Below are 26770 nucleotides of genomic sequence, written 5' to 3' on the forward strand. Positions count from 1 at the left end.
AACGTGGCCAGTTTGGGGTGCGGGGGTCAAATAACTGCTCCTGAATTTCACAATGAAAATATTTCTTAAAAAAAAGATAAACTTTTAATTTTTTTTCTTCAAGCCAATTTACAGTCAATCTCCCATGATGGCATAGTTTATAACATGTAGCTTCTAATATTGATTTGTGAAGCACTTTGATGGCTGGAGATAAAAGAAGCAATTTCCGTCCCCCATTTCATATGCTATATACTGTCGCTCAAACTTGTCTGATCTTCTAGAACTGTTAATTCTAAGCACCCCAGGTCTCTGCCCCATCCTGGGAGCTGTGAGTACTTCTGGGTTCTTTCTGCAGCTCCCTGAACAGTGAAACCAGGCTGCTGGGGTGAACTCCCAGCAGGTTCCAGCACGTTTCTGCTGATGGTGTGCATCCAGGATCAGCAACAGCATTTATGTGCAGACATCAAACTTCCTCTAAGCAATGAAGTTCCTACCTTCCCTGTACTCCCTCATTAATAACACATCCTAAGGAAGATTAAGAGATGTGCTGTCATGTGATGAAGAGATTTCTCCGTGAACCCTTGTAATAACAGTACTGACCTGTACTGCTGCCACCCTTCACATCGCACATGCATGCTCACACTGTTTCCATTTTAGGTTCATGTCATTTCTTAGACTACATCGTGAATTTCTCCTGAGCTGAGACTGTGTCCTCTTCCCCGGGGAATTGCCGCATTACCCAGAGAAGCACCTGGCACGTAGCAGACTCTCAAAGAAATGTTTGTGGTGAGCAGAAGTGACTCAATGAATAAAGTACCCCTTTCCCTTGTAGCTCAGAGTATGGATATAATTGCTCCTTATTTTCCTGTTATGCCAAATATCCTCTTCCTGAGCTTTTCCCGGGAGACTTTTAGGTCGTATTTCACTTCCTCAGAGTAAAAGCTCACTTTTCAACTGCAGAAAGACACCAAGTGGACACTACTTGAAGCTGTGGACATGCAGGCCTTCCCTGCGTCTGCTAGCAGCAGTAAAGAGGAGCTGACCCACTGGCGATTGTGCTTGCTTCTATCCTCTGTTGCTCAGCAGCTGTATCCGTGGCCCACACTTACTTTCTGACACTTGCATCTTCATTTCCCCCAGAATGGCAAGTGAAATGGCATTAGGTGGCATTAGGCATGACTCCTTCTAACAGCAGCAGCAGCATGACAATGCTGTGACCCCTCCTGACGAAGGCACAGAGACCGGGCGGCCCTACAGAACAGATGCAGGGGCAGCCTGGAGGTACAGAGCGGCTGGCCGCTCACCAGCACTAGGGAGGCGCCAGTATCGCAGGGCAAGTCTAAAAGCCTTCTTGGTTGCGAATAATTTACCCCCTGGAACTGCAGTTGGAACCATCTTTAAGTGATGCTTTTTTATTCATAAACCACAGCTTTCAATAATGGGCATGATTTTCCCTGCTTTGATCAACTTTCCCAGGCTTTTTAAGAGGAAGGTGTGATGCTCGTGGCCCTGAGATCTGCTCATAGAGGAATCCAACACCCTTCTTCCCACCAGCTCCTCCTCTCAGGATGCTCATTCAGGGATCAAAATTTTTCTCCTTTCCTAGTAAGGGATTTTTTTTTAAAAAATAGACAATTTTTTTGGAGCAGTTTTAGGTTCACAGCAAAATTGAGTGGAGAGTACAGAGATTTCTCATATACTCTGCTCGCCCCTCTAGCCTCCCCCACCATCAACACCCCGCACCAGAGTGCTGCATTTGTTATAACTGATGAACCTACACTGACAAGTCATTATCACTCAAAGTCCACAGCTTACCTTAGGGTTCACTCTTGGTGTGGTACATGCTATGGATTTGGACAAATGTATAATGACATGTATCCATCTTTAAAGTATCATACGGAGTAGTTTCACTGCCCTAAAATTCCTCTGTGCTCTGCCTATTCATCCATCACTAACTAATAAGGGAATTTTAAAACAACAGGGGACAGTTTTCACCTGACCCCTAAACACAGAGTTACTGACTTAACTGACAGGGTCTAATTCCCCTTTCTTTTTCAATTAAAGAGTTTGTTTCAGTTTGAAAACAACTTAAAAAATGACTAAATATTAATAAATTTAGACAGGAAGTAAATTATTCTGGGTGCTGTGAGGTAAGGGACAATCATTTAGGGTTCTTTGTTTATTCCTATTTATGTATGTATGTATGCTGTGGGGTTCGGACAGTCTCCTGATTATCACTTTCAATGTCATGAGCTGATTTTAGGCCCTAGGAGTTAGGTCTTATCTTTGAAAATGCCTATGCTTGGAAACTTTTCATAGACTAACTGAATTAGCTAGAGAATTTGCTACATCTCTTGGTCTCAACTCAACTGAAAAATCTGCTTGCCAATGAAGAATTTCACTCGACATTACAAACTTGTCTGACCTTTTCAACAAAAAAGTTACTTGTGGTAGAGGGACTGAGGTTGAGTCCACATATCAGAATGCTTACAGAGCAGACGCATGACCCGTGTGAAACAAGCCAATGCTTTATCAGGAACCCACGTGAGCGGAAAGATCTGATAATTCCTTTCCCACTCTCCTCACCCGCAGCAAGTAACCACCATTACAGTTTCTAGAGTTTCATTTGTATCCTTCCAAACTGTTTCCTTGAGGCCCAGTTTGAAAGGTGTGATCACAGCTGTTTTGTCCTCTCACAGCCAAAGTCCTCCCAAGAATAGGAACCCATGACCGCTTCACTGTTTCCACACCCTTTTCAACCTTCAGCCTCCTGCACCTGCCCTTCCAGGAAGTGGAAAACCCAGTGGATTTCTTTTCAGTCCTTATTATGCATGAACTCCTGGGTGAAACTGCTGACCACTCCCTTCTCCCCAAAACTCTTTCCCTTCTTGGTTTCTCCCAGCTATCTTTGTTATTCGTCATGCTGTTCTTCTTCCAACACTCTTCTGCAAGGTTGGGGTTTCGTGTTCTAGGCCCTCTTCTCTCCTCACTCCGCACATTCTCCTGGGGTGGCCTTCCATGCCCCCAAGACTTACGGCCAGTGGGTTATTCCTCTGTGTGCATCTCCAGTTCAGTAAGCTCCCTGAGCTCCAGACTCACAGCAAACACCCAATCGCTTCCCAGACATTGCCCACTGGATTCTCATGGGTGTCTCACCTTCAACACCTCCAAAATGGAACTCATTGTTCTCCTCTCACTCCACTTTCCTCTTCCTCTTACATTCCTTATTTTAGGGAATGTCATCATCATTTTAAGCAAGAAAACTAACAGTTCACTAAGACTTCCTCCCCTCAATCCTCCCACCCCAATTCTTCTTTTCCTCCATATCTTTTGACTGGACCATTGCAGTTGTCTCCAGCTGGCCACTCAGCCATTTGCCAGTTTTGTGCAGTGAAGCCAGAGTGCCTGGGTTTGAATCCTGGCTCTATTACAGAGTGGTTGTGTGAGCTTGGACTGGGAGTAGCTTTTTAAGATTGTATGATCTCATGTTACCATTTAGTTTACAATTCAGATTATGGGTATCACAGAGAGAACTGGTTCAGTTGAATACAGGATTCAGAGACCATACCAACTTGAGTGTTTACCATGTGCTAAACTCTATGCTAAATAAGTTTATATCCATTATTTCAATTCATGTCAGTTAATCCTCTCAGTAAGCATGTGGCATAAGGATTATTATTGATACGGAAACTGAAGCTCAGAGAAGTTCACCCACGGTCATGTAGCTGGTAAATGGGGATGCTGGGATTTCAAACAAGGCTGGAGTCCAGTGCCATATTCTTAACCACCATGCTCCTTTTGCATCTTTTAGTGGGTCATAAGTACATCCCTAAATTTTGACAGTATTCATAAAATGATCATATATTCCAATGACACACTTCACCACCAGTAGTTGACATCCAGCTTGAGTCTGTTTTCAGGACCTGTAATAATCATCGGTATAAACATGAATGGGTTTGCAAGTTGCTGGACTGAATTGTGTCCCCTGAAAATTCATATGTTGAAGTCCTGATCCCAAATGTAACTGTATTTGAAAATAGGGTCTTTAGGAAGTAGTTAAGGTTAAATGAAGCCAAGGGTGAGGGCTTAATCCAATAGGATTGATGTCCTCATAAGAGGAGGAAGAGAGACCAGAGCTCTCTCTTTCTACTACGAGAGGACACACGAGAAGGTGGCCACCTGTAAGCCAGGAACAGAGCTCTCCACGGCCACCAAACCCTACTGGACCTTAATCTTGGACTTTCCAGTCTCTGGAACTGTGAGAAAATAAATTTGTTGCTTAAGCCATGCAGTCTGTGGTATTTTGTTATTGCAGCCTGAGCTGCTTAAGATGCAAGTCAAAGGGAGCAGCTTTGACAGAGTGCTCTAAACTTTCAATGTTTTGACAGGTCAAAGAACAACCTGAACTCCCGGGATGAAATTCGGTTTCATGTAAACAATGGCAGCTTCAAGTCTATAAAACTGTAGTTAATAGTCTATACAAAAGAATGATATAGAAGTTGTGAGTAAAATGCACCGCCCGCATCCTCTTCCAGGGCTGTAAGGAAATGTTGTGCTTTTGCGAGTTTAGAAAATTTAAGGCATAGCCAGAGTATCTGGAATTTCTACTGACTTGAGAAGCCACGGTACTACAGGAGGCTGTGGCACCATGAAGGGAGCAAATTGATAAGGATGTGTCCCACATGTCCACCCTGCTCAAGTCTACTGCACAACTCAAAAACGGCTGTCTTGGTCACTGTATGCATTACCATTAAGAAAAAAAGACATCTATTTGAAAAAAAAGTGATCAAAACCCCACAATGGAGAATATTCCATTTTTTTGTGACTGCTCCAAGTACTTCCTCTGAGAGGAACTAAAGACACAGATGAAGGTCAGGCCAGCATTCTGGTTTATACTAATGGCCAAATACGAAAGAAAAGCAGCAGATGTCCCTAAGAGATTTCTTCCTTCTTGAAAGATGTATTCCTGGCAGAGAAATATCAAACACACAAAAAATACAAGAGGAAACAATTGAATAAAACAAAAAACATGGGGCTGGCCCGGTGGCGCAAGCAGTTAAGTGTGCGCGCTCTGCTGTGGCGGCCCGGGGTTCGCCGGTTCGGATCCGGGCGCAAACCGACGCACCACTTGGCAGCCATGCTGTGGCGGAGTCCCATATAAAGTGGAAGAAGATGGGCACGGATGTTAGCCCAGGGCCAGTCTTCCTCAGCAAAAAAAGAGGAAGATTGGCAGATGTTAGCACAGGGCTGATCTTCCTCACACAAAAAAAACAAAAAACATGAATCCTACCCACAATTGGCCATTTTAAATTTGAATAATTATCTGGAAAAAGGATAATATCAAACTAATAGTTAGGTGGTAGATGATGACTCTTTCCCAGTTGGAATATAGTGAACAGGGAATTTACATCATAGTCAACAAAAGATGTGGAGAAAAATCAATGGCATCTACTACGTTATATATAACTCCATGAACTCAGTGGCAGAAAAATTCACTTGAAGAATGGTGAATGTAGCTTTGCTTGCTGTATGTGTTCAGATAGATTAAATATTTGGATCCCACACCCAGTCTTGTCAATTATGCTTTTAATTGGTGTTGACCCAGGGTGCTGCCCCTGGAGCCCAGTACACAGCCTGTAGAAGTGTCTGTGTGGCTTGGGATAGATCAGAGATAAGAATCAGCAGCCTGTGGACCAATCTATCAGGCACATAGATTGTGTTTTATTAATTTGAGCCAATGCTTAAAAGTAAGTAGGTTTCACATAAAAATGTGCATTTCTATCTTATTCCAGAAATTCAGAAGACCTAGCAACACTGGGATGAAGCTAGGATGCAACTGTTCCTTTTTGATAGGGCAATGTGCTCTCCTTCTTATACCTGTTCTGGATTGAACAGGTGCCCCCTTCCCCCCAATTCATATATTGAAGCTCTAAGCCCCAGTGTAATTGTATTTGGAGATAAGGCCTTTAAGGAGGTAACTAAGATTAAATGAGGTCATAAGGGTGTGTCCCAACCTGATGTCTCCCTCCTCCTCCTCCTCCTCCTGTGCGCACTTGCACAGAGGAAAGCCATGTGAGGACACAGCAAGAAGGCGGCTGCCTGCAAGCCAGGAAGAGAGGTCTCACCAGGAACCAATCCTCCTAGATGTCGATCTTGGACTTCCAGCCTCCAGAACTGTGAGAAAATAAATGTCTGTTGTTTAAGCCGCTTAGTCTGTAGCATTTTGTTATGGCAGCTCAAGCTCACTAACGCACAGCTCACACTCTGGATGTGAGAGTTATCCGAGAACTCCACCCCGTGGTTCACCCTCCACATCCACCATCTGACCACTTCTCCAAGCACATTCCCTCCCCATTCCTACTAAACTGCTCTAGTTCCAACTCCATGATCCCATCTGGATCTGCTGGTTTCTAACTGGAACTTTCATCTGATCTCCACCCGGCCTCTGCACCCCCTTGAAATTCAGCCACCCCACGCCTGAAAGAATGCTCCACCTGAAAGTTAAAATGGGCGTATATCACTCTTGCCATTAAGCCCTCATTGTCGTGGTGGCTCCCAGACTCTTGTGCTCTTAGCACCGTGTGGGGTACTAAGTCCTGTGCAGGAAACAAAGCTCAGGTCATTGGGATGGACCCATGGGGGTGTCAGAGCACATCAAGGCCCCCATGAAGCCATGCAGATTGCAATAAAGTGCTATATTAGATGTGCAAATAGAATTCAATATGGGCGCAAGGGAGTTAAACATTTATTCCCACCAGAGGACGCTGGGCAGGTCTCCTGGAGGAGGTATCATTGTGGAAGATGGGACTAGCCTCCGGCTAGTGGGCATGGACTAAGGAAGGGCCCTGAAGCAAGTGTGTCCTTTCTAAGCCTGTGAGTTCTCTCCCCAGGGAGAGAACTCCAGGCCCTCAATGCACATTTCCACAATAAATAAGTGAATGAGGTCAGTGAGCAAGATAAATGGCTATTAAACACAATGGCAGCAGAAGCAAGCATTTGAGGATATTAATGATCAGTAAAATCATGCTTCTGATTCAAAGATTTCCAGCTAAATCCATCCTAAATCCTAACAAAACCGAGAACCTTTCTGTGTTTAATTTAAATCTATACAGGGCCGGCCCCGTGGCTTAGCGGTTAAGGGCACGCGCTCCGCTGCTGGCGGCCCAGGTTCGGATCCTGGGCGCACACCGACGCACCGCTTCTCCGGCCATGCTGAGGCCGTGTCCCATATACAGCAACTAGAAGGATGTGCAGCTATGACATACAACTATCTACTGGGGCTTTGGGGAAAAATAAATAAATAAATAAAATTATAATTTAAATCTATACAAAATCTGACAAACAATGTCAATTGATATAACAGTTTGTGTTTCACTGTTGATATCACTGGGTGGAAGATAAAATACACTTTCCCCCAAAGTGTGAGTCTCCAATTCAGTGTCATTTCAGATATGATGCTGATCTCCAAGCTACATTAGGCTATGAGATAATGTCTAAAGAGGACAGCCATTCAACATGTGGTACAAGAAACTGGCTCTTTAGAGCCCATCATTCCATTCTTTAGATCTTATCTTCCAGTTCCCCTTCACAGAATCATAAGTTTACTAATTTTTATATATATCAAGCATCTTCTGCTTCAAATATCCTTTTTTCCCCAGTATTTCTGTTCAGGTGTACGATCACATTAAATCTACTCTCCCAGAACTCTAGACCTTATTTATTTTATTCTTCACTTATTTCTTGAGACCACAATCCTCTCTTTTTTGAGTTATTTTAATCTGATGTATTAAAAAAAATTTGGCTGGAGTAATTTCCAATTAATTTCTTTCCAGAAAAATAAGTGGATGGAGTATACTTTGAGCACTTGTATATCCAAAAATCTATTTCACCCTCACACACAAACAATGGTTTCACAAGGTATGAAATTCTAGGATTACAATTATGCATTTTCAGACTTCTGGAAACATTGCTCTGTCATCTTCTAGAAGTTAGCACTGTAGATGAGAACTCTGCTTCTGATTCGGTCCTCTTCCCTTTTCAGGTAATCTGTTTATTTATTGTTTCTTCTTTGCTTCTTCTGCCAAATTTCCCTTTATCTCAGAATTCAGGTATTTCACCAGGATACAGCAGCCAGGTTTGTGTTGTTTTAATTTACTCTTGCAGTGGGTGAGCTCTTTCAAACTGAAAACTTAATTGCTCTATAAATTTTAAATAAAAGTCGCATTCATTTAGAAGCAGGTATCTTACTCAAGTCATGGAACAGGTTCTTTCCCTATGCACAGCAGAGCACAGAACTGAACAATTATTCTTCCCTATATCACAAAATTGGGTCAAAAGCCCACATCCTAAATATATATATTTTTTGCCTTATAATTTAAAAAGCGACAAGTTGCATCAGGAATTCATGATTTTTTTCTTTGATTCTACACTAGAGTGCATAGAAAATGTCCTCCAGTCGTTAACTTATAGAAGCACTGCTAGGCTTGCTACAGCGAAAGCTCTGAGAAAATACTAGCAAATCATGCAGTTTATTACTTTAAAACGCAGCTGACCTTGTGCCCTGTTTCCTGCATGTATTAGCAGAGCGAACAGCTCCTGGGGGCTTGCCACGCCATTTTGCTTCTGGTTCTGAAACAGGAGCAAACATTCTGAGAGCCCCAGGGGTGAACTTCGTGAAACAGAAGTGCCATATCTTCCGCTGTTAAAGTTGTTTCTCAAAAGAGAACAAGCCACACCTACGGACAACTCGGCTATTATTCTGTGATTATAATAAAAGCTTTGTGGTCAAGCTGAAAGGCCTGATAAATCTCCTCTCTTTGTGTTCTTAAAACAAAGTGCAGCCTGACTACTACTGTTGCAGGAAATGAGACGCTCGAGTTAGCCATCCCTGTGGATTACGTACTGTGGAAATAAATCACTTGAGGGGGGAAAATTCCCAGAGAAGCTTATTAATTAGTAATAAGTGTGCAAGTGGCCAAAATCACAAGGTGTGGAAAAGAGCAAAATCACCCGGTAGTGTGTTCTCGGCCAAATCACTGAAGTAAATACTGTCCGTGTAAAAATCATTCTACTGAGATGTAAGCCAGACAAACCGCCCTGGATCACGTCTGCGGCCGTCGCCCACCCTGTGCCGGGACTAGAGGGCCCCCCACCTCGGGCACTGCCCCCGGAGCCGGGAGGCGCGCGCTCGGTCCCTCCTGAGCTCGCGCGCTCGGGCGAGTGGGGCGCGCGCCGACGGCACCTACCCAGCAGCAGGAGCCGGTGCGTCTGCTGCAGGTCGCGCTTCTGCTCCCGGAGCATGCGGTCGATGCTCCTGCTGACTTTCCTCGCCTCCCGCTCAGCCTCGCGCTCCTCGGCGCGCAGCTGCTCCGGACGGCGCCTCTCATTCGGGTCGGCTTTGGGCCGCGTGCACGCCGGGCTCCCGCCGGAGCCCCGAGGGAGGAGGGTCCGGGCCTCCGGAGCCGGGGCCGGGGCCGGGCCGGGCCGCGCGCCCTCCGCGGGCGGTTCCGAGGCCGCGCAGGGGGCGTCCCCCGGGTCCCCGAAGAGCAGCGGCCGCAGACTGTAGCACAGACCCATGTGAGCGCAGGGGGCGCGGCGGGACGCGGGACCGGCTGAGAGCCGGGCTCAGGCCCGGGCACCGGCGGAGGGGCAGGAGGGGGCTGCACCCGGCTCCGGCGCGGCGCTGCCGCCTGCAGGCTTCGGGGCGGGGGTGCGGCGGGCCCAGGCCGAGGGCCACAGCTCCTCACTGCCCCCGAGGGCCATTTTGCATTTTCAGCTAGGTGCAGGGGTGGCGGCCGCCTCGGCTGGAGATCACCTGATAACGCGGAGAGCCGGCCGCGCCGACGGGCCTCCGCGAGCCCAGCCCCCCTTACCGTAAATCCCGCCGTCCGCGCTAGCACTCGTTACCGTAAATATCGCCGCCAGGGCTGGCTCCCGATACCGTAAATACCGCAGCCTTGGCTGGTCCTGGTTACTGTAAATACTGCCGCCAGGACCATCTCTAGTTACCGTAAATATCGCCTCCTGGGTCGGACCCCGAGACGGTAGACACGACCGCGCGTGCGGGTCTTTGATACCGTAAATACCACTGCCCTAGCACCGCGCGCAGCTGCGGACGGTGCCGCAGTGGCGGTGGCAGTGCGGTCACCACTTGGAGCTGCCATTGCAGCACTTAAAAAACCCCTCTTGCTTTGATCTTGGACAGTGGTAAATAAGAACAGAAAGCCAAGTGAAGGGATAGAGATGCTAGCTTTAAGATCTTGATTCTCGAACGCATACCTGCAGAGATCTCAGCCCCTTGCTGCTCCTTTTTCTGCTCACTTACATCTTACACACATGTACATACGTCCAAACACTTTTGATCCTGACCCTAATACTATTATACCTTTGATCTCAACAAAATCTCCAAATCAGAAGGTCCAATGACATAATTTTCAACAATTTCCACACAATAAAAAAATTGAAAATGAGCACATATAATTGTCATATACTATTTATATTTACTAAAACAAGAACATGAAATTGCACATTGTATCCTATTTTTTAATCCACAATATAGCACAGAGAGGAGCAAAGGTGTATTCAGACTGGGTGTCCTCTCTCCAGGCCTCATATGGATACAAACCCACCAGAGAGCCCAACTTTCTTGGTTATTTCCTACTTAATGTCCATCTTCTTATAGAGCTTTTGCAACAGATGAAAATTTCAACATAGCTTTTAAGAAATCTGCTATAACACGTGTTCCTTAATTTTGAGCAAAATGACATGGAATATTATAACAGGTAAATATATCTAACATAAATCCCATTAATACAGCAGATTAGGCTGTTTAATGCAACTCAGCATGTACCAGTGTACACTGTACCACTTGGCACTTGGTGTAAACATTACACTAGATTAAATTTTTAAATAAAGAAATTGGAGATTCATGATTCACATTTATTTTAGGGCCCTGTTAACAACACGTATATATACCATGCAATGTTTTGGACCTAACACAATCCCAAAATTTTTGCCAAAATTATGCTGTACTTTACATCTTTGAGTAGGAGTAAAAAGGAGGACTATAGAAAATCTAACTTGGGAAAACAGAAAAAGTTACTAAATATCACTGTCATTTTCACATCCATACACTTACCCATCCTCCGTTTATCCATTCATTTATCTAGTATTTATCAGGCACCAACAATGTGCTATTTGGTTGGTATCGGGTGAGGCAAAAGACAGCGGTCCTTGTGGAGTGTATACACTAGTGAGGTAGAAATCTGTTCAATCATATAAACACAAGTCAATATATCTATTATATATTGCAAATTACACAAGTGCCATGAAGAGAAAAAATAGGGTTTTCTGAGAAGTAATAAGGGAAGCTCCAGTTTAAATTAGAAGGGGAGAGAGTTTGTGTATGATTCAGGAAAGGCTTTTCAGAGGAAGGGATATTTGAACTGAGACCTGAGGGATCCATACTAATTCCTTTTCTGTTATAACTTATTAGCTAAACTTTATCAACTAGTTTCATACGAAGTGGATAACATTTTGTTTATATATTAAACAAGCCACCTGAAAATAGAAACAGTTTTTAAGTACATAGATTAAAGTGTACCTAAATGAGAATTCACTTACATTTAAGAGTTTACTTGGTAGGAGAAATAGAAGACAATGTTCTCTCTACCCTACACAATAAACTGAAAAAAATTCTTAGTATCCTATTAAAAGAATCCTAGGAAAAAAATGCTCTGACCATTTGCACACATTTCAGTTTCTTTCAAACACTTTTAATTATGTACTAATTATTTTAAAAAATGGATTATGTGGTATATGCATAGGATAAATTAGAATAAAATATTTAATATTTATATATCACTATTAGTTAAATTGAATGTTTCCTCTTTAGTCAAGAATGATTTTTAATTTACAAATCACTGGGTCATATAACTAAGCAATTTCTAATGTCAAAGAATGATTATGAATCTGAAGATAGAAATCATGAGGGGACTCTAAAGTAAATGTAAAATTATAGCATATTAAGGGGCTGGCCTAGTGGTGTAGTGGTTAAGTTCGTGCTCTTGGCTTTGGTGGCCCAGGGTTGTGGGTTCAGATTCCGGGCGCAGATGGGCGCACTGCTCTTCAAGCCATGCTGTGGTGGCCTCCTGTATATAAAATAGAGGAAGATGGGCCCAGATGTTAGCTCAGGGCCCATCTTCCTCAGCAAAAAGAGGAAGATTGGCAACGGATGTTAGCTCATGGCCAATATCCCTCACACACACACACACACAAATTATAGCATGTTAAATTTAAGGTGTAATTTTATATTTAATCTTAACTGCTTCCAGTACAACTATTTCATTCTGAATCCCTCTTCCTCTGAACTTCCTTTCTAAGAGCAAACAGAATTATGACACAGTGAAAGGTTAAGGTCTTTGTATGGAAAGCATATTTAATTGATGAAAGTGGCATTTTGTTATTGTACATTTTGGCACATTTGACACTGTTCCATTGGAAACTTAAGTAAAATTATAGAAAGGAGTTAAGACCAGTTTGGCTTCCTCCTCCACAAAATTGGAGCTATATTTGATTAGTATGATATGTAGTCATAAGAGATTCATCAAATAACACTACATCCTCAAGAATGCAATAATAATGTAGCTATTAAAAATGAAGAAGGAGGGCTGATTTCCTATCGTGCTGGATTTCTCAACTTTGGGACTATTGACCTTTGAGGCAGGATAATTTGTTTTGGAGCGGGCTGTCCTGTGTATTGCAGGATGTTTAGCAGCATCTTTGGCCTCTACCCAGTAGACGTCAGTAGCACCCTTCCCCAATGGTAACAACAGAAGAATGTCTGCCGGTATGCCAAATGTCCCCTTAGGCAAAATTGCCCCCAGTTGAGAACCATGACTGCAATAGACTGGCAGAGCTCAGCTGGACTGATCTATTAAAAAATCTGATACTTATATTTCCTATTTGAATGCACTAGAGAGTAACCAGAGTGAGTTTACCCTTGAAAGATAAGTACAATGGATAAGATTTGTAAATTTATGGTTTTTGCCTGAGAACACTCCCCAATCTGCCATCAGTGGGCAGCATAAAGCCACAGTATTACTGGCAAGACTGGCTATATCATTTGTGGGGCCCAGTACAAAATGAAAATCCTATGCTGTTTGTTGAAAAATAAGAATTTCAAGACAGTGCTAGCAGAATATTAAACGGCATGGGTTCCTGTGTGAATTTGCAGGTCACATGCCCATGAAGCTCACCCCACTTACTGGCTTGAGATGTCAGAGAATAGAATTTGGAGCTGGGGGAACAGCCAGAAAGTTAGCAGTAAAATTCTAGAAGGGAGGGAACTTTAGAAGTGTGAGCCCCACAAATCTGTATATAAAATGTAGTCAAATCTTTGGCTGACTCCTAAAAAAGATGCATGCATGTGGAAGACCCTGATGGCCTGACGAAAACACCTAAAAAATCTAAAAGAATAGAGCAAAGATTTCAAGGTTTTCTCCCTTCAGAAGAGACAGAGCTTGAGTCCAGCCAAGTTAATGGGTTTCTAGAACAAAACAAAACAAAATAAAAATCACTCAGAGAAATATAACAGAAAATAAAGTCTCTGAAACATATCATTCATAATGTTCAGTGTCCAATAAAAAAATCATTAGATGTGCACAGAGACAGGAAAATGTGACCCATAGTTAAGAGAAAAAGCAATAATATAAATTGATGCCCAGATGAACTAGATGTAGCAATTAGCAGACAAAGAATTTAAAGCAGCTATTACAAATATGCTCAAAGATTTAAAAGAAGATGTACACATAATGAATGAACTGAATCTCAGCAGAGAAATTGAAACTGTAAAAGAGAAGCAAATGGAAATACTAAAACTGAAAAGTACAATAACTGAAATATAAAATTCACAGGATGTGCTTAAGAGCAGGTTGAAGATAGAAGAACAAATTGATGAATTTAAAAATAGATCAATAGAAATGATCCATTCTGAAGAACAGAGAGAAAAAAACAATTGAAGAAAATGAACAGATTCTCAGAGGCCTGTTGATCAATATTATCTGGTCTAAAATAAGTGTAATTAGAGTCCTGGGAAAAAAAGAGAGAGAAAATGGTATAGAAATAATATTTGAAGAAATAGTGGCCTCAAGTTTCTGAAATTTGCTGAAAGACGTTAACTTAAAAATCCAAGAAACCCAATGAACCACAGGCAGGATTAATACATAGGAAAACATGCATGGGCACATACATAAAACTGCTGAACTCCAAATATGAGGAGAAAATCATAAAAGGAGCCAAGAAAAAAGAGACATTATGTGTAGAAAGCAACATATGAAAAATGTTATCTTTTCATCAGAAACAATAGAGGCTAAAAAGCAGCAGAACAACACAGTTGAAGTGCTGGAATACAGAAAAAAACTACCAACTCAGAACTTTATATCTTGGAAAGCTATACTTCAAGAATAAAGGTGAAAAAAGTTTAAGATTAAAGAAAATATGAGAGAATTGGGAATCAGCTGACCTGCACTATGAAAAATGCTAAATGAAACTCTTTAGGCTGAAGGAGTATGATACCAGATGGTAACTTAGATCTAGAGGAAAAATTAATATCAGCAGAAATGGTAAATATGTGAATAAATATAAAGACTATATTTTTTCTTTTTAGAATTTCTTTTAAAAACATAGGCCTGGGCCGGCCCTGTGGCTTGGTGGTTAAGTGCGCGCTCTGATGCTGGTGGCCCGGGTTCGGATCCCGGGTGCGCATCGAGGCACCACTTCTCCCTCCATCCTGAGGCCGAGTCCCACATACAGCAACTAGAAGGATGTGCAGCTATGACATACAACTATCTACTGGGGCTTTGGGGGGAAAAAATAAAATAAATAAAAAAACCTTTAACAACAAAAAAAAACATAAAAAAAAAAAAAAAACATAGGCCTATTGAAGGAAATATATTAATAGTATATTGTGGGTTTATAATGTATGCAGATGAAATATATGTGAAATATATATGAAAATGTTAAAAGGATGATGGTGGAGTATAAGAATTATAATCTGACAAATTTCCAATATTTTATGTAAAGTAGTATAATATTAACTATAAGTAGATTGTGATGTTACCAATAGAATTTTCAGCAGTGATGAACATGTTCTATATCTGCATTGTCCTATAAGGTAGCCACTAGTCACATGTACTTATTGAGCACTTGAAATATGAGTATTGTGACTGAAGAACTAAATTTTAATTGAATATATTTTTTTTTTTAGTGAGGAAGATTGGCCCTGAGTTAACATCTGTTGCCAATATTCCTCTTTCTGCTTGAGGAAGATTATCCCTGAGCTAACATCTGTGCCAATCTTCCTCTATTTTGTATGTGGGATGCCGCCACACCATGGCTTGATGGGCAGTGTGTAGGTCCATGCCTGGGATCTGGACCCATGAACCCCAGGCTACCAAAGCGGAGTGCACGAATTTTACCACTACACCACCGGGCCAGCCCCTAATTTCATTTAATTTTAATTAACTTAAAATTTAAATTTAAATAGCCACATGTGGCTAGAGGCTACCACATGGAACAGAGGGAAACAAACAAATGAATCAAATAGAAAACAAGTAGCAAAATGGCTGACTTAAATCCAACCATTTTAATAATTAAATGTAAATGGACTAAACTTTTCAATTAAAAGGCAGAGAATGTCAGGGTGGATAAAAAAGAAATGACCCAACTGTATGCTGTTTATAAGGAATATACTTTAAATACAGAAACAAATAGGTTGACAGTAAAAAGAAGGAAAAATATGTATGATGATGTATTAGTTTCCTAGTGCTGCAGTAACAAATTACCTTAGGCTAGGAAGCTTAAAACAATAGATATTCATTCTCTCACAGTTCTAGAGGCCAGAAGTCAAAATCAAGATTTTGGCAGGGCCACATTCCCTCTGGGAGCTCTAGGGGAGTATCCTTCCTTGCCTCTTCCAGCTTCTGGTGGCTCCTGGTGTTCATTGACTTGTGGCAGCATCATTCCAATCTCTGCCTCTGTCTTCACTTGCTCTCTTCCCTGTGAATCTGTGTGTCCTTTTCTGTCTCTGATAAACACAGTCTCATTGGATTTAGGGCCCACCTAATCCAATATGATCTCATCTCTATCCTTACTTTAATTACAATCTGCAAAGATTCTATTTCCAAATAAGGTTATATTCTGAGGTTCCGGGTGGACATAAATTTTTGGGGGACACTGTTTAACCCACTACACAGGGAAACATTAATTATGAGAAACTTGGAATGGCTGTATTAATATCAAGCAAGATAGACTTCAATATAAGGAGATTTATTGGAAATAAAGAAGACTGTTTCATCATGATGAAAGGATCAGTACATCAGGAAGACATAGCGAATACAAATGTGTATGCAGAGCTTCAAAATACATGAAGTAATGACTGACAGAACTTAAAGGAGATGTAAACAAATGCACAATCTTAGTTGGATCTTTTAACATGCTTGTCTCATTAACATAAAAACTAGAAGGTCTAAATGAGACCACAAGCCACCTTTACCTAATTGATATTTATAGAACACTATATCCAATGAATGCAAAATGCTCTTTCCAAGTTCAAGTGGAATATTTGCCAAGATAGCCTAGGCCCTGGGCCAAAAAACATCTCAACAAATTATAAAACATTAAAAGTCTCATAGAGTATGCTTTCTGACCATAAGGAAATTAAGTTAGAATAACAATAAAGTATCTAGAAAATCCTCAAATATTTGGAAATTAAACAATAATCTTCTAAATAATCCTAGTTCTTTGAAAAGTTTAATAAAATTAATAAACTCATAGCAAAAGATAGAGAAAATGCAAATTACCAATATGAGGTATAAAAGAGGGAATACTGTTACAGTGACTACATACATCAAAATTATAAGTGGGAATGTTATGAACAACTTCATAGTAACACATTTGACATCTTAGACAGAATGGACGAATTCCTTGAAAAACACAATTTACCAAAACTTACACGAGAAGAAAGAGAAAATCTGAATAGTGGTATATCTAGCAAATAAATGGAAACTGTTACTAAAAATGTCCTCGTGAAGAAAACACCATGTATTGATGACTTTACTGGTGAATTTTATAAGATATTTAAGGAAGATAATAATACCAATCTTATACAAACTCTTTCAGAATATAGAAGAAACAAAACAAAAGAAAACAAAACTCTGTGACTTGTCTTAAGCTAGCACGACTTTGATACAAAAACTTGACAGATACAATATAAAACTAGGAAATTTTAGGTCAATATTGCTCATGAATATAGATGCAAAAAAGCTCTAAAAATATTAGCTAGCAATGTAGAAAAATTATAATATGTCATGATCAAGTGAGATTTATCCCCATAATGCAAGGTTGATTTAACATTTGATAATCAATGGAATTCACCACCTTACCGTGTTAAAGAAAAATGGTATAATCACCTCAGTAAAGCATTTGAAATAATTTAACGTTGGTTTATGAAAATAAAAAAAACCAACTCTTAGCAAACTAGGAAAAGAAATAAACTTCTGATAGTGGGACATTCATTAAAATCCAGCAGCTAACATCATAATTAATGATGAAACACCAAAAACTTCCTTCCTAACGTTGGTCACAAGACAAGGATGTCTGCTCTCACCATTTCTATTCAACATTACACTTGAGGTCCTAGCCATAGCAATAAGGCAAGTAAAGTGTGAAGATTGAAAAGGAAAAAGTAAAATTGTTTGTATTCCCAAATGACGTAATTGTTTATATAGAAAATACTAAGGAATGACCTTAAAAGCATTCTAGAACTAATATGTGAGTTTAGCCAGATCTCAGGATACAAGGTCAATATACAAAAATAAATTATATTACTATATACTAACAACAACAACAACAAAATTGGAACATGAAAATTAAAATTTTCATCTATAATGTGGTATATATACACAATGGAATACTACTCAGCCATAAGAAACGATGAAATCCAGCCATTTGTGACAACATGGATGGACATTGTGGGTATAATGCAAAGTGAAATAAGTCAGAGGGAGAAGGTCAAATACCATATGATTTCCTTCATTAAGTAGTAGATAATAACAACAATAAACAAACACATAGAGACAGAGATTGGATTGGTGGCTACCAGAGGGGAAGGGGCGAGGGAGGAGGGTGAAAGGGATAATTCGGTACATGTGTGTGGTGAGGGGTTGTAATTAGTATTTTGGTGGTGAACATGATGTAATCTATGCAGAAATAGAAGTATAATGATGTACATCTGAAATTTTTACAATGTTATAAACCAATGTTACTGCAATAAACAAAAAATTAAAAAAAAAAACCAGACTAATTCCCATTAAAATTTGTGCAGCATGCCAAAAAAATAAAATAAAATAAAAATAAAATAACAATAATAAAATTTTCATCTACAATAGAATCCAAACCAACAAAATTCTTAGGAATAAATTTGATAAAAGATATGAAAAATCTCTATACTGAGAGCTATGAAACATTGCTGGGAGAAATTAAAGAAGACCTAAATAAATGGAAAGGTATAACATGAAAGACTCAATATTGTTAGGGTACACATTTCCCCCAAATTAATCTATAGGTTCAATGCAATATCAATTGTCATCCCAGAAGCCATTTTCATAGAAGTTAATAAGTTTATTCTAAAACTTATATGGAAATGTATGTGACCTAGAATATCCAAAGGATTCTTGGTAAAGAAGACTAAAGCTGGAGGACTTACACTACCTTTCTTCAAAACTCACTGTAAAGTCACAGTAATCAAGATAGTGTGATATATAAGGACAGGCAAATAGATCAATGAAACAGAATACTGAGAGCAGAAATAGACCACACTTACATGGTCTATTGGGTTTCAACAAAGGTGCCAAAGTAATTTAATGGAAGAAAGTTTTTTCAACAAAGAGTGATGGTACAACTAGATGTCCACATTAGAAAAAAATGGACCTGTTCCCTACCTCACACCATGCACAAAAAAGATTTGGGGATTGAACATGGCCTTAAATATACTATCTAAAACTATAAAACTTTTAGAAGAAAACATAAGTGGATATCTTGAATGACATGGGGATAGACAAAGATTTCTTGAGTAGGACACAGAAAAATTAACCGTAAATGAAAAACTGATAAGTTTGATGTCATGAAATTAAAAACTGCTCATCAAAAGATACTATTAAAATGAGTAGGCAGAAAGTATTTGCAATACATATATTGACAATAACTCCCACAAACCAACAAAAATTAGACAACAAAAAATGTGTGAAATACTTGAACAGACATTCTATGAAGGAAGATATGATTGGCCAGTAAGCAAATGAAGCAGTGATCAACATCTTTAGTCATCAGCAAAATGCAGATTAAGACCACATCTACTAAAATGGCTAAACCTAAAAAGACACTCAACACCAAGTGTTGGTGAGGATGTGGAGAAATCAGAACACTCATGTTTTTCAAGTGGGAAAGTACAATGGTCCAACCATTTTAGAAAACATTTTTGCAGTTTTATTTTATAAACTTAAACATTTACTTATCCTTTAAACCAGCAATTCCACTGCTAGGTATTTATCCAAAAGAAATTTAAATATGTGTCCACAGAAAGAGTTGTAGCAGAAAACATAGCAGCTTTATTCACAAAAGCCCCAAACTGGAAACAATACAAATTCTCATCTTCAGGACAATGGGTTCAAAAATAGCCAATGTAAAACCAACCAATCACTGAAGTAGTAATTAGTAAAAGTTTACTGTGCACACACCAAAAAGACAGTTTGCAAACCGGGAGCACTCAGCCAAAACATGGAATGAATCTCAGGGGTATATTGTTATAAAGCACCTGATACAGTGAGAAAGCAGTGACTGTTTATTCTTCACAGTGATCGATTATATTAGAATTTTCAGTGGTTACCTCATATTAATCTTGGGAAACAGTTTAAGTTTTGCTTATGATTTCCAGAGACATAAGCAAGAAATGACCCAGCTCAAGCTAGTCTTGCACAACAAGCTAAATTAAACTTTGTTTGCATGACTAAATTGATTCTGTCTGCCCAGGAAACTATCAAGGTTGGTCTCTGTTTGTTTTTGATTTTGACAACATCTCCCTTTTGGTCATTCTCTCAGTCTTTTTATTGTTGATTTTATCCAGTTGTCTGATCCTAATGGACACCATTTGGCATGTGAGTGCCTGCCAACAGGCGTTTAAAACCCTCGACAGTATACAACACACTAGAGAGGTTAATATGATGACTATAAGGAGAATAATAGCCAAAGACCGAAAAATTCCCCAGAGTGTCTGTGGTCGGGCCATAGTGTCCAGCTGCCTCAGACTGAGCTCGAGTGTATGGCGCCACAGCAACCGGCTCCTGGGTCCTGATAACGGGTCACCCCTGCAGCTCCGGGCACCGGGTAAGGGTCTCCTCTGATCTGAGAATGGCTAGCCCTCGATATGAACCAGTGGATGAGATTGGTGTGTTGGTGCCTATGGAACGGTGTACAAGGCCCGTGATCCCCACAGTGGCCACTTTGTGGCCCTCAAGAGCCTGAGAGTCCCCAGTGGAGGCAGAGGCACTGGAGGTGGCCTTCCCATCAGCACAATTCCTAAGGTGGCCTTGCTGAGGTGGCTGGAGGCTTTTGAGCATCCCAATGGTGTCCGGCTGATGGACATCTGTGCCACAGCCTGAACTGACCAGGAGACCAAAGTGACCCTGGTGTTTGAGCATGTGGACCAAGACCTAAGGATGTATCTGGACAAGGCACCCCCACCAGGCTTGCCAGTGGAGACCATCAAGGATCTGATGTACCAGTTCCCAAGAGGCCTAGATTTCCTTTACGCCAACTGCATCGTTCACCGAGACCTGAAGCCAGAAAACATTCTGGTGACAAGTGGTGGGACAGTCAAGCCGCCTGACTTTGGCCTGGCCAGAATCTACACCTACCAGATGGCGCTTACACCTGTGGTTGTTACAGTCTGGTACCGTGCTCCAGAGGTTCTGCTGCAGTCTATGTATGCAACACCCGTGGATATGTGGAGTGTTGGCTATATTTTTGCAGAGATGTTTTGTCGAAAGCCTCTCTTCTGTGGAAACTCTGAAGCTGACAAGTTAGGCAAAATCTTTGACCTGATCGGGCTACCCCCAGAGGATGACTGGCCCCCAGATGTGTCTCTACCTCCTGGAGCCTTTTCTCCCAGAGGGCCCCGCCCAGTGAAGTCAGTGGTGCCTGAGATGGAGGAGTCTGGAGCACAGCTGCTTCTGGAGATTAGACTTTTAACTGACTTTTAACCCACACAAGCGAGTCTCTGCCTTCAGAGCCCTGCAGCACTCTTGCCTACAGAAGGCAGAAGGTAACCCAGAGTGAGCAACGGAGTGGCTGCAACAGAACCAAGAGAGGAGAAGCTGTCGTTGCCCTCCTTTGAACACTTGAGTGGAGAGCCCCCCCACTGAGAAGGCCATTTCTGCCTTCACCTCTGAGGCTATGGAGACTCCTCCCCAACTTTTTACAGAGAATATTTTGCTGCCTGATGACATTCCCCTCCCATCCCTCCTCTGAGGCTTCTCCTCCTGCCACTCTGTTTCCTTACACCGAGGGGTCTGTCCTTTGTTCTCCCCTGCCCCGTCTTGATATCGGGATCCTTTTTTATACAGGAAAAACAAAACAAAACAAAGAAATATGGTCTTTAAAAAAAAAAAAAGTGGGCCGGCCCCGTGGCTTAGCGTGCGCGCGCTCCACTACTGGCGGCCAGGGTTCGGATCCCGGGCGCGCGCCGACGCACCGCTTCTCTGGCCATGCTGAGGCCGCGTCCCACATACAGCAACTAGAAGGATGTGCAACTATGACATACAACTATCTACTGGGGCTTTGGGGGAAAAAAACGGAGGAGGATTGGCAGTAGATGTTAGCTCAGAGCCGGTCTTCCTCAGCAAAAAGAGGAGGATTAGCATGGATGTTAGCTCAGGGCTGATCTTCCTCACAAAACAATTAAAAAAATAAAAAAGAAATAAAAAGAAAAAAAAAAAAAAAGAAAAATTCCCCAGAGCAGAAATTCCCAGGAGTCAAGATTTAACCAATTAAATAACTCAAATGAGTTATAATTTTTAAAGGTGATTTACATAGGCACAATATGATGTATTAGCAAAGCACACATCCTCATGATTACTTAGGACAGCATGAACTTGAGGATATTGTATTTTAGGAGGTGCTGTTGCAGGTGGACTTTCACCTAAATTAGCCTTCTATATTATGTGAGCAGTCAGGTACTTTAATGAGAGGCTTTTCTATGGAAACAAAAGAAAAACAAAGGTTAATAGTTGGAGCAAATTAGAAATTCAGTTTATGAGTTTGGAGAGCAGCCAATTGAGAAAATTTCTAGATGTCAATTCAAAGCATCTTCAGATGGAGTGAGGGCAAGCAGTGGCAATCTGACAGATTTTCCTGGTTTGCAGTTTTGAATATCTCCAGTGATCTTTTTTTTTTTTTTTTGGTGTGGAAGATTAGCCCTGAGCTAACATCCGTTGCCAATCCTCCTCTTTTTGCTGAGGAAGATTGGCCCTGGGCTAACATCCATGCCCATCTTCCTCTACTTTATGGGATGCCACCACAGCATGGCTTAATAAGTGGTGCATCGGTCCACGCCTGGGATCCAAACCTGCGAATCCCGGGCTGCTGAAGCAGAGCATGTGAACTTAACACTATGCCACTGGGCCAGCCCCTCTGGTGGTCTTTTTGAGTGGCCACATAGCAACAGGTATGAAGATTGTCTGCACATGAGCTGTTGTGGTGATATCTCTGAAGATTATACTAAGTTGTCCAGTTTTAGCTTGCATGGCTTCAGGACAAGGGCAGTTTTAGTTTCATAGTGATTCCAAGTCAGAAGAGTGGGAGAAAATTGGAAATGTTTGTTTGGAGAGTTCTAGCCAAATATTGGAGGAAACTAGAAGAATTCAGGATCCAGCCCAGTTTACAGGTAGAAAACAAACCTCAAAGACAACTAACAGTACTAGAATCTGATATCCATAAATGTGTATTACTGAAACATAATTTTTTTTCTTTATAATCATTCCCATTTCTATCAAAGATAACCACAGGAAGACTAATTTGCTTGCAAATTAAGGCTAGTTTCAATAAAATTGGCCTTATTATTTCCATAAGTGCAGCAAGAATAATGATAACCATATAGGCTCTTTCATATCTGCTTTACTGGAACTTTTCATAAGGAATCTCAGATTAGACTTTTAAAGTTTCTTCAGGCTAAGAAGCCAAGCTAAAGATTTGTCCAATCGTGTCATGTTATAAAGAGAACAGATTCTTATTGAACTTATGCAAATACGTATATTGTCATGAAAAATAAGAATATTTAATATGAGTTTCAGCATTCTAGAGGGATCAGGTAGGGAGAAAAAGATAAATGTTTCAATCTTTGTTACAAAGATACATTTTACCAATATGCTGTAAGTTTTAGATAGCTTAAAAGAGAGGAGAAAAAGGGATCCTTTAAATATGGAAACAAAACATTGAAGAACCAGCAATGTTTTAAATGAAGTTATAAAAATTATAATCATCTTCATCAGTTCATTTAGTCATATGTAATTAATATTTTTTCTGCTTCAATCCAGTTTTTCTATTAGTTCTGGAAATTCTTACCCAGTTCAGTTTGATGATCTTAAAGTTATCAGAAACCTGTATTCTAGAGTACTTGTCGGAGTCATTTCCTTGATTCTCTCTGAAGATGAAGCACTTTTGCCTGTTGTAAATGTTTTCAAAGAAGAATGAAGAGAAAGCAATAACTGTCTGTAAATGACAAAAGACTTAAAAATAGCCATGGTTAAAGATCTGGTGAGAGTTCATATATACACATATGAAAAAAAGATGCAACTGACAAGTAAATTTGGGTATTTTTGTAACATACATTTTAAAATTATGACTGATAACATTATACCAGGTCATAGCACATTTTTAGGAATTTCATACAAATATACCCTAAGGAAAGTTTAGCATCATTTCTTATTAAGAGCTGACCAATAATCTAAAAACACTTTGTCCTTTTAACAAAGAGAAAACTAGATTCTAATTTTGCACCAGTGTACTTTTGATATTAAAATTTTCCTTTTAACTTTAATAAATCCATTTCAATATTAGTCACCTTGACTACACATAAAATTCCTTTCTTAAGATCCCTTTTCCATAAACCTTCTGCAACTTCCATAAACCATCCACGATTTCCACAAACCTTCTACTAAAAACACAATCCTACTTTTCATATACAATCATTTTCTTTCATCCTTATTATTTCTACTAGTTTCATAAAAAACCTTAAATCCTTTACAAATCAATTTTGGCAAGGCAACATCTACAGCACTCTGTATTTTAAAAAGCTTCTTTCCTCCCCTTTTTTCTTCAGTCTCTGTGGGCAATGTTTACATTCCACAGACGTGATAAGATTTACAACTTCAAGAGACAGAGAAGGAGTGCAAGCTTTCTCCTACGAGTTTTGGGGTATATTTCTCTATTATCAGAAGTCTAGAGTAATTGCTATTTAAAATTTTCCTCTGTTTTAGGGGCCAGATGGCATGGGACACTCCATCTGTTTCATCGTCAATCACCATAACATCCTCTCCTTTGCTTTCCTAGGTTTGCAGAGATTCCACCTCTTAGTGTCCTACTCAGGCTTTGTAATGGCACCTGGATCATAATCCAGGATGCCTTGTGCACTTCTACCTTTGCAAAATGGCACACTAAGGTCTCTAACTTATTATCTTACTCTCCCACCTTGTCTGCGAGCCTCAAAACTAGCAGAGTAGTGGATGACTGCATGTCCTTCTCTAATTTCAGCTCTTCTTCCTCACAGCAAATTTTTCCATGTGGCACAAAACATGTTTATTAATAGACCCAAATATCTTTTGTCTCTCTGTAAAAAGAAGCCACAAGTGGAAAAACTATTTTTAGTAATGTTTCAGTATTTTATTTTATTTGGAGATGATCTAGATATCCAATGAATTTGACTTAATTTATCATTTAACTTAACTTAGCAAAACTTGAAGCCTTCAAGTAACCAAAAGATTTGGAAAATATTTGCTGAGAAGTTCACTTAGAAACTCTTATTCCGTTTATATATATTTAAATCATTTGTTTTTAACTTTCATATTTAAATTATTCCTGAAGATTTCATGAGGCATTAAAGCAGTTAGCCATCACTTTAAGTTATTTTTCTTGTGGACAAATTTTGAAGACATGACTGTTTTTACTAAACCAATAAACTTAAATTAGTTTTTATTTATCAAAAAGTACCCCAGATCATGTGAACTTGAAAAACACTTGGGTTAGTTTACTTAATTTATATAAATACCTATTTTTTTAAGCCAATTAAATAGAGCTCTTTACAAATTAATTTTGGCAATACCATCCAGGTAGGAAAATATATATCTATAACATACATACACAGACATATATAAAATACAAATAAACACAGAGATCTCATAGCTTTCATTTTAAAACTTTAGCTATGTCTCAGGTACAATAATATAAAACTTAAGATAGCTAGATCCAAATTGTATTTCTGGCAGATGGATTGTTAAAGTTGCCTGCTCAGATGGCCAAAGAGTTTTTAGTAAAGACTTTTTATTTGCATGCTATAAGGATCCTTTTCGAGCTGTTTTTGGAGTCATTTTATCTTTTAGAAGCTGCTGCATATCAATCAAAGAATGCATTCCATTGTCTCTAAGAGGTTTGGAATCCGCTCTTTTAAGGGTTCCCCTTAAGGCAGACTTATCTAAAACAAAGATTCCCCAGAACGGTTATTATAATTCCAAATTATCCAAAAGTTCACTCATTTTCCCAGAAAGGCACAAGATCGTGGTCCAAGGACCAAGTGGAACCTATCTTGCCTTTGGATTCCCTAAAATGTCTTAACTATGAGGGGCCCTGTTTTCCAACAGCTCTTCACTGAGAATCACATGTTTTCCCCTCTTTTGAATAGGATGGGTGGCTTACAAGGAGGTTTCAACAAATAAAAACATACCAGAAAGCAAAACAGAAACAGAAAGCAAGTCTGCACAATAAAGTTGGAGAGCTCGACCAAAGGGAGGGAGCTGGAATTCGAGAGGAGACTTACCAAAAAGAAACAGACGACTCATGGAAGCAGAGTGCGAGGGGCTCAAGCGGGAATCTCACACGGTTCTGAGGGTCATTAGTTCCTTGGGGGTTTGTCTCCCTTGGACGCCACTTCTGATTATGTGACATGTAATTACTGTAACGTATAATCTTACTGACATATAATGTCAAAGGTTCAGAAATAATCCAAGTAAAACCAATTGTGGAAATTAATAAACAGAAACCTCATTACAGTGGAGTTAAGAGGCCAAAAGGTGGAGCTGTCCTGCCCTACACTGATAGCAGAGCCCAATAGGAAGAAGAAGATGTCCTCTTCTTGATCAGCAAGAAGCTCAGCCTACGAGAAACTGTCACAACTCAGCCAATGAAAAGCCACTACACTTCAAACTCCTGGTCTCTTCCAAAGGACTCTGTGTTTACAATAGCCCTCCCAACTTCCCCTTCTCCTCTATAAAAGTGTTTCTCCTCTCCTTGCTGCTGGGGACTTGCACGTGCCTCACCATGGTGGCAGATCCCAAATTGCACTTCTTTGCTGATCCTGGCTAAACTCATTTTTTGCTGAAGAAATAACTGGCTAGTTGTTTAAGGTCAACATTTTGGTGGTCTGTACAGGGATCCAGAGAAGACCCTTGATGGCACTGAGGCTGGTGGA

General features: G+C 40.4%; 1 protein-coding gene and 1 pseudogene across 2 annotated transcripts in view; one reads left to right on the plus strand and one right to left on the minus strand.

Moving 5' to 3' along the window:
* GNAL (G protein subunit alpha L) overlaps positions 1-9825 on the minus strand; it is a 144242-nt gene extending 134417 nt beyond the window's left edge. The window contains exon 1 of one of the 2 annotated variants that reach the window (XM_087438959.1): positions 9225-9825. In XM_087438959.1, coding sequence (XP_087295085.1) covers positions 9225-9555 — 331 coding nt within the window. In that variant the 5' untranslated portion in view covers positions 9556-9825. The remainder of the gene's footprint in view (positions 1-9224) is intronic. The other variant, XM_004421050.3, reaches the window with a different exon arrangement.
* Positions 9826-20442: 10617 nt separating this feature from the next.
* Positions 20443-21369, plus strand: LOC101390112 (cyclin-dependent kinase 4 pseudogene; annotated as a pseudogene).
* Positions 21370-26770: the final 5401 nt, after the last annotated feature.

Source organism: Ceratotherium simum, chromosome 14 (genome assembly GCF_057802395.1).
Source record: "Ceratotherium simum simum isolate JZ-2026a chromosome 14, ASM5780239v1, whole genome shotgun sequence".
NCBI lineage: Eukaryota > Metazoa > Chordata > Mammalia > Perissodactyla > Rhinocerotidae > Ceratotherium > Ceratotherium simum.